General features: G+C 44.3%; 1 protein-coding gene across 1 annotated transcript; it reads right to left on the reverse strand.

Moving 5' to 3' along the window:
* Positions 1–1,718: 1,718 nt before the first annotated feature.
* Positions 1,719–8,805, reverse strand: LOC130086065 (uncharacterized). Its single transcript, XM_056252175.1, has 6 exons — positions 8,573–8,805; positions 7,685–7,816; positions 7,268–7,405; positions 6,092–6,739; positions 2,949–3,086; positions 1,719–2,617 (listed from the first exon to the last, which is right to left on the reverse strand). Exons 1-6 carry the CDS (start codon positions 8,655–8,657, stop codon positions 1,719–1,721), a joined length of 2,040 nt encoding a protein of 679 aa, XP_056108150.1. The 5' UTR covers positions 8,658–8,805.
* Positions 8,806–9,090: the final 285 nt, after the last annotated feature.

Here is a 9,090-nt window from a genome sequence, read left to right on the forward strand (position 1 = left end):
GACCTGCGATCTCACAATCAACTCTGCTGGAAGATGCACTGAATTAGTGAGTCAGCAGGGGCGGACAGCGAGGACCACAAAACTACAAAGGAAAACCCTGTTGCTGCATCAAAATACCATCTGAGTCCCACAACAAACGCTATCAAAAGAGTTTAAAGCACTTTTTGAAAATGCGTTTTTAAAGATCCAATTGGAGTTCTGGGTAACTCCAACCCTAATGAAAATCACCTGTCTGTAGCTTTCTAATATAGCCTAATCTTGAAGACCTTGATTAGCTTGTTTAGGTGTGTTTGATTAGGGTTGGATGTCATAATAATAACCGTAATCTGGAGATGATTGATTGTTTTTATGGCAACACTATCAACGCCAAATTAATCTGCAGTGGTCAGGTGGTACAGCGATCACGTGGTACAAGTCGGAGTTCTACCACAAGTTACAAGTTGTAGTTATGACTAAACTCCTAAACTCTCCAGGAAATGGATCTCTACTGGAGACTGGCATAACTCTGCATTGAACATCGTTATTAAACAATGTTATTAAAAATGATAGCCTGCAAGAAGATTTTCGATCCAAATTGTCTGTACGCTGATTTGCAGTGAAAAGGAGAAAATAACAAACAGATTATGCTGGAGGAAAGGGTTGGGGAGACGAGGGGAGCAAGGATTGTGTGTTGTGCAAAGAGAGTTGGGGGTAAATACATTTTACAATGTGCTGCTGGTCAAGCAAATGTTTGTGCTTTGTTTCTGTTAAAATACTGATATTCTGGTCTATAACTCTTCCCCGAACATCCCGCTGTCCTGTAGTTTTCAGTCAGAATACATTCACACAGCAGGATTTTGAATCGCCGACAGGTCCAGATATTTAGCATGCCAAATATCTCACGGGTGTCGGCGACTCATCTGCGATTCTCTCAGATCGCGTCGTTGATAATTCACACTGCGTGATTGTCACTCGCGTGAACGAGCACCGATTTGCCTATGGTTTCGGGCATTTGTTGGCGATCTCCCAAAACCTGTCGGCGAATGAAACTCGTTCAGTGTGAACTCGGCATAAGCGATTTAAAGCGTAACTCTTCAGCTCCTGTAGTGTCTCTATTGTCTTCACTGATGTCCGAACATTCAGAATGCAGAAGACTATTGGTCAATAGGCAATACCGCTTGAAACTTTACATCCTATAGCAATCAATAATAGAAGTGTTCTAAATATTAAAACATGCAAATATCTTCTGTAGAGTTCTCAGGACCAAAAAAAAATAATGTTCGTCCAATCATTGCATTTGGATTCAGACTTGGATTTATGCATTTCCATGTCAACACTATCAACGCCAAAATGAATCTGCATCAGTCAGGTGGTACAACTAGAGCACTGCACATCGTTTACGTTCATGATCACGGTAATGTTATGCATTTTGATACATGAGGCAATTTAACGCAGTCTTTCGTCTCGTGACACTTTGCAGACTCTGCTGTGTGGGGTTTCAGGCGTTTTGAAGGAGGGTGGGATCTCATGCATAGATTCCAATGAGCCATTATGTGAGAGAACAGCCAAACTAACACTGGCATACCAAAAACACCAAATTATTTGTTTTCCCACTTAAAAAAAAAAAGAACAAAAAGAGGAATTAGTCAGACAAGTGTGAGATTTATTTGGTGATACAGGAAAAACAAACCATACATCCAATGGTTAAATCAGCACAGTTAACTGCATGCATATCCACATTACTTATGGCCAGGACATTGGCCATAAGGGTGAGTTTGGTGACAGTTTTCGGCACACACTGGAGGCTTTGGCAATTCAGCAGCAGGCTTCACTGGAGGCTTGGGCAATTCAGCAGCAGGCTTCACTGGAGGCTTGGGCAATTCAGCAGCAGGCTTCACTGGAGGCTTGGGCAATTCGGCAGCAGGCTTCACTGGAGGCTTCGCGGGTTCGGCAGCAGGCTTCAATGGAGGCTTCGCCGGTTCGGCTGCAGGCTTCACAGGAGGCTTCGCGGGTTCGGCTGCAGGCTTCACAGGAGGCTTCGCGGGTTCGGCTGCAGGCTTCGCGGGTTCGGCTGCACGCTTCACAGGAGGCTTCGCGGGTTCGGCTGCAGGCTTCACAGGAGGCTTCGCGGGTTCGGCTGCAGGCTTCACAGGAGGCTTCGCGGGTTCGGCTGCAGGTGGCTCTGGCAGTTCGTCGGAAGGCTCCAGCAGTTCGGCAGAAGGCTCCGGCTCAGGCAGTTCGGCAGAAGGCTCCGGCAGTTCGGCAGAAGGCTCCGGCTCAGGCAGTTCGGCAGAAGGCTCCGGCAGTTCGGCAGAAGGCTCCGGCAGTTCGGCAGAAGGCTCCGGCAGTTCGGCAGAAGGCTCCGGCAGTTCGGCAGAAGGCTCCGGCAGTTCGGCAGAAGGCTCCGGCAGTTCGGCAGAAGGCTTCGGTGGTTCGGCTGCAGGCTTCACTGGAGGCTTCGGTTCTGCTGCAGGCTTCATTGGAGGCTTCGGAGGTTCGCCTGCAGGCCTCACTGGAGGCTTCGGTTCTGCTGCAGGCTTCATTGGAGGCTTCGGAGGTTCGCCTGCAGGCCTCACTGGAGGCTTCGGTTCTGCTGCAGGCTTCATTGGAGGCTTCGGCGGTTCGGCTGCAGGCTTCACTGGAGGCTTCGGCGGTTCGGCTGCAGGCTTCACTGGATGCTTCGGCGGTTCGCCTGCAGGCTTCACTGGATGGATACAGATAGTCAACTTTAGTCTGTCTGTTTAGCGGCATTCAGTCTCAGATACAGCACAGTACCCAAATAGCAAGTTTTACTCCTCTTAATTATTAAATCATAATCGTATTAAGAATTAATTTTGCAAAGCCATCCTGTGCTTGAAACCGTGCAATTGGCCCGAATACTTTTTACATTGAGAACAATTAATTATAAAACAAGACAAACTGAAATGAGGAAGCTGACCCAAACACTAATATCATAACATAACAAATACCTGCAAATGGAGCCATACACTGATGTCCACATCTATTGCTGCAGCATTTCTCATTGTTCGGACAGTCACTGTCATAGTAACACAACTCGGCACACGTTTCTGCTCCAAAATTTGTGCTTGGACACTCTCCTGGCTTTGCTGTTATAGAGACACATGACAGAGAAGCCACATCACTGAATAATGAATGTCTCATTTACTGTATGAAAAAAAAAAAAAAAGTGGTCATAAGATGATTGTAGGAGGATTTACCAGAATATTCAGTCTATCTACTTCATAGTTTCACGTTTAGTTCAATGTGTTACTTGCGGTTTCTTTGCAATTATTTGTGAAACTTACTGCGATTTCTGAGAGAAAAAAAAAATCAGTGGTTTTTTTGGAAGACGTATAGCATCCATCATTAATTAAAACTCACTGAAAACAGGCGGCACACACGAGCGCCCACAGGGAAATTGACAGCATTTGTGTCCTCCAGAGCAGTCTCTATCAGAAGTGCATCCTCGACGGGACGGCACGACCGTCAGCATCGCCGGACACTGACCGGAGACTACAGAAGAGGATTCAAGAGGATCATTAGGGGAGACCAGGAAGTGCTGTAATAGTTTGCATTTGCAAGTTGGGGGTTTCGCAATGCGTCTCAAACTTTATAATATTCACACATTTATCTGCTTCAATTCAAAGTAGCTTAGAAATCTACCATTTTTCACTAAAGTGCATCAATCAGTTTCAAAGACTGAGAGTGCGGTTACAACCTACCCCACTATAGTAGAGTTAGTAATAGTGCAATGCTGATAGAAAACATGGACATCAGTTAATATGTTGTATACAAATGAACTGGTGTACATCTTCAAAAATTATGCCATCCCCATGACCACCCTCATTTCCTTTAAGCATTTTAATAGGCTTCTCAACAGAAAACAAAGACGCGCACTATTTATAATGCAGAGTTATCGGTCATAATTAGCTCCCATGGGCTTATGAATTTCTTTTTTAAAAAAAACTTTAGGTAAAAGTTTAAACTCAGGATTGATACAGTCTGGTAACAATTTTGTAGCCATATTATAACTCTAATGTTCTTGTTTTACAGTAAACAAAAATGCCTATATTAGTGATTATATGGGTTTTACTTGATACTTTGCTTATTATTAAAACTAAACCAACATACAAAGTTGAACTTCCACTTGACGTCTGTACTGTATTTTCGGAAGCAGATGTGTCTAAAATCAAATTTTGTAAGGCACTTTATTTATGCACTTCTTCGGGCTGCGTAATGAAGCTAAAAGAACTTCTCACCTAGGACTCCAGCGTGTGTTGTGCTCAAACAAGCAGACATACACAATAAAACCGCACTAAACAAGCAGTACACTTGAGCTGTCATCCTCTCGACCTGCGATCTCACAATCAACTCTGCTGGAAGATGCACTGAATTAGTGAGTCAGCAGGGGCGGACAGCGAGGACCACAAAACTACAAAGGAAAACCCTGTTGCTGCATCAAAATACCATCTGAGTCCCACAACAAACGCTATCAAAAGAGTTTAAAGCACTTTTTGAAAATGCGTTTTTAAAGATCCAATTGGAGTTCTGGGTAACTCCAACCCTAATGAAAATCACCTGTCTGTAGCTTTCTAATATAGCCTAATCTTGAAGACCTTGATTAGCTTGTTTAGGTGTGTTTGATTAGGGTTGGATGTCATAATAATAACCGTAATCTGGAGATGATTGATTGTTTTTATGGCAACACTATCAACGCCAAATTAATCTGCAGTGGTCAGGTGGTACAGCGATCACGTGGTACAAGTCGGAGTTCTACCACAAGTTACAAGTTGTAGTTATGACTAAACTCCTAAACTCTCCAGGAAATGGATCTCTACTGGAGACTGGCATAACTCTGCATTGAACATCGTTATTAAACAATGTTATTAAAAATGATAGCCTGCAAGAAGATTTTCGATCCAAATTGTCTGTACGCTGATTTGCAGTGAAAAGGAGAAAATAACAAACAGATTATGCTGGAGGAAAGGGTTGGGGAGACGAGGGGAGCAAGGATTGTGTGTTGTGCAAAGAGAGTTGGGGGTAAATACATTTTACAATGTGCTGCTGGTCAAGCAAATGTTTGTGCTTTGTTTCTGTTAAAATACTGATATTCTGGTCTATAACTCTTCCCCGAACATCCCGCTGTCCTGTAGTTTTCAGTCAGAATACATTCACACAGCAGGATTTTGAATCGCCGACAGGTCCAGATATTTAGCATGCCAAATATCTCACGGGTGTCGGCGACTCATCTGCGATTCTCTCAGATCGCGTCGTTGATAATTCACACTGCGTGATTGTCACTCGCGTGAACGAGCACCGATTTGCCTATGGTTTCGGGCATTTGTTGGCGATCTCCCAAAACCTGTCGGCGAATGAAACTCGTTCAGTGTGAACTCGGCATAAGCGATTTAAAGCGTAACTCTTCAGCTCCTGTAGTGTCTCTATTGTCTTCACTGATGTCCGAACATTCAGAATGCAGAAGACTATTGGTCAATAGGCAATACCGCTTGAAACTTTACATCCTATAGCAATCAATAATAGAAGTGTTCTAAATATTAAAACATGCAAATATCTTCTGTAGAGTTCTCAGGACCAAAAAAAAATAATGTTCGTCCAATCATTGCATTTGGATTCAGACTTGGATTTATGCATTTCCATGTCAACACTATCAACGCCAAAATGAATCTGCATCAGTCAGGTGGTACAACTAGAGCACTGCACATCGTTTACGTTCATGATCACGGTAATGTTATGCATTTTGATACATGAGGCAATTTAACGCAGTCTTTCGTCTCGTGACACTTTGCAGACTCTGCTGTGTGGGGTTTCAGGCGTTTTGAAGGAGGGTGGGATCTCATGCATAGATTCCAATGAGCCATTATGTGAGAGAACAGCCAAACTAACACTGGCATACCAAAAACACCAAATTATTTGTTTTCCCACTTAAAAAAAAAAAGAACAAAAAGAGGAATTAGTCAGACAAGTGTGAGATTTATTTGGTGATACAGGAAAAACAAACCATACATCCAATGGTTAAATCAGCACAGTTAACTGCATGCATATCCACATTACTTATGGCCAGGACATTGGCCATAAGGGTGAGTTTGGTGACAGTTTTCGGCACACACTGGAGGCTTTGGCAATTCAGCAGCAGGCTTCACTGGAGGCTTGGGCAATTCAGCAGCAGGCTTCACTGGAGGCTTGGGCAATTCAGCAGCAGGCTTCACTGGAGGCTTGGGCAATTCGGCAGCAGGCTTCACTGGAGGCTTCGCGGGTTCGGCAGCAGGCTTCAATGGAGGCTTCGCTGGAGGCTTCGCCGGTTCGGCTGCAGGCTTCACAGGAGGCTTCGCGGGTTCGGCTGCAGGCTTCACAGGAGGCTTCGCGGGTTCGGCTGCAGGCTTCGCGGGTTCGGCTGCACGCTTCACAGGAGGCTTCGCGGGTTCGGCTGCAGGCTTCACAGGAGGCTTCGCGGGTTCGGCTGCAGGCTTCACAGGAGGCTTCGCGGGTTCGGCTGCAGGCTTCACAGGAGGCTTCGCGGGTTCGGCTGCAGGTGGCTCTGGCAGTTCGTCGGAAGGCTCCAGCAGTTCGGCAGAAGGCTCCGGCTCAGGCAGTTCGGCAGAAGGCTCCGGCTCAGGCATTTCGGTAGAAGGCTCCGGCAGTTCGGCAGAAGGCTCCGGCAGTTCGGCAGAAGGCTCCGGCATTTCGGCAGAAGGCTCCGGCATTTCGGCGGAAGGCTTCGGTGGTTCGGCTGCAGGCCTCACTGCAGGCTTCACTGGAGGCTTCGGTTCTGCTGCAGGCTTCATTGGAGGCTTCGGAGGTTCGCCTGCAGGCCTCACTGGAGGCTTCGGTTCTGCTGCAGGCTTCATTGGAGGCTTCGGAGGTTCGCCTGCAGGCCTCACTGGAGGCTTCGGTTCTGCTGCAGGCTTCATTGGAGGCTTCGGCGGTTCGGCTGCAGGCTTCACTGGAGGCTTCGGAGGTTCGGCTGCAGGCTTCACTGGATGCTTCGGCGGTTCGCCTGCAGGCTTCACTGGATGGATACAGATAGTCAACTTTAGTCTGTCTAGCGGCATTCAGTCTCAGATACAGCACAGTACCCAAATAGCAAGTTTTACTCCTCTTAATTATTAAATCATAATCGTATTAAGAATTAATTTTGCAAAGCCATCCTGTGCTTGAAACCGTGCAATTGGCCCGAATACTTTTTACATTGAGAACAATTAATTATAAAACAAGACAAACTGAAATGAGGAAGCTGACCCAAACACTAATATCATAATATAACAAATACCTGCAAATGGAGCCATACACTGATGTCCACATCCATTGCTGCAGCATTTCTCATTGTTCGGACAGTCACTGTCATAGTAACACAACTCGGCACACGTTTCTGCTCCAAAATTTGTGCTTGGACACTCTCCTGGCTTTGCTGTTATAGAGACACATGACAGAGAAGCCACATCACACATCACTGAATAATGAATGTCTCATTCACTGTATGAAAAAAAAAAAAAGTGGTCATAAGATGATTGTAGGAGGATTTACCAGAATATTCAGTCTATCTACTTCATAGTTTCACGTTTAGTTCAATGTGTTACTTGCGGTTTCTTTGCAATTATTTGTGAAACTTACTGCGATTTCTGAGAGAAAAAAAAAATCTGTGGTTTTTTTGGAAGACGTATAGCATCCATCATTAATTAAAACTCACTGAAAACAGGCGGCACACACGAGCGCCCACAGGGAAATTGACAGCATTTGTGTCCTCCAGAGCAGTCTCTATCAGAAGTGCATCCTCGACGGGACGGCACGACCGTCAGCATCGCCGGACACTGACCGGAGACTACAGAAGAGGATTCAAGAGGATCATTAGGGGAGACCAGGAAGTGCTGTAATAGTTTGCTTCAGCATTTGCAAGTTGGGGGTTTTGCAATGCGTCTCAAACTTTATAATATTCACACATTTATCTGCTTCAATTCAAAGTAGCTTAGAAATCTACCATTTTTCACTAAAGTGCATCAATCAGTTTCAAAGACTGAGAGTGCGGTTACAACCTACCCCACTATAGTAGAGTTAGTAATAGTGCAATGCTGATAGAAAACATGGACATCAGTTAATATGTTGTATACAAATTAACTGGTGTACATCTTCAAAAATTATGCCATACCCATGACCACCCTCATTTCCTTTAAGCATTTTAATAGGCTTCTCAACAGAAAACAAATAGACGCGCACTATATATAACGCAGAGTTATCGGTTATAATTAGCTCCCATGGGCTTATGAATTTCTTTAAAAAAAAAAAAACTTTAGGTAAAAGTTTAAACTCAGGATTGATACAGTCTGGTAACAATTTTGTAGCCATATTATAACTCTAATGTTCTTGTTTTACAGTAAACAAAAATGCCTATATTAGTGATTATATGGGTTTTACTTGATACTTTGCTTATTATTAAAACTAAACCAACATACAAAGTTGAACTTCCACTTGACGTCTGTACTGTATTTTCGGAAGCAGATGTGTCTAAAATCAAATTTTGTAAGGCACTTTATTTATGCACTTATTCGGGCTGCGTAATGAAGCTAAAAGAACTTCTCACCTAGGACTCCAGCGTGTGTTGTGCTCAAACAAGCAGACATACACAATAAAACCGCACTAAACAAGCAGTACACTTGAGCTGTCATCCTCTCGACCTGCGATCTCACAATCAACTCTGCTGGAAGATGCACTGAATTAGTGAGTCAGCAGGGGCGGACAGCGAGGACCACAAAACTACAAAGGAAAACCCTGTTGCTGCATCAAAATACCATCTGAGTCCCACAACAAACGCTATCAAAAAAATGTAAAGCACTTTTTGAAAATGCGTTTTTAAAGATCCAATTGGAGTTCTGGGTAACTCCAACCCTAATGAAAAACACCTGTCTGTAGCTTTCTAATATAGCCTAATCTTGAAGACCTTGATTAGCTTGTTCAGGTGTGTTTGATTAGGGTTGGATGTCGTAATAATAACCGTAATTTGGAGATGATTGATTGTTTTTATGGCAACACTATCAACGCCAAATGAATCTGCAGTGGTCAGGTGGTACAGCGATCACGTGGTACAAGTCGGAGTTCTAC

This window comes from Rhinichthys klamathensis, unplaced genomic scaffold, assembly GCF_029890125.1.
Source record: "Rhinichthys klamathensis goyatoka isolate OS25496 unplaced genomic scaffold, OSU_Roscu_1.1 h1tg000093l_1, whole genome shotgun sequence".
NCBI classification, from domain to species: Eukaryota; Metazoa; Chordata; class Actinopteri; order Cypriniformes; family Leuciscidae; genus Rhinichthys; species Rhinichthys klamathensis.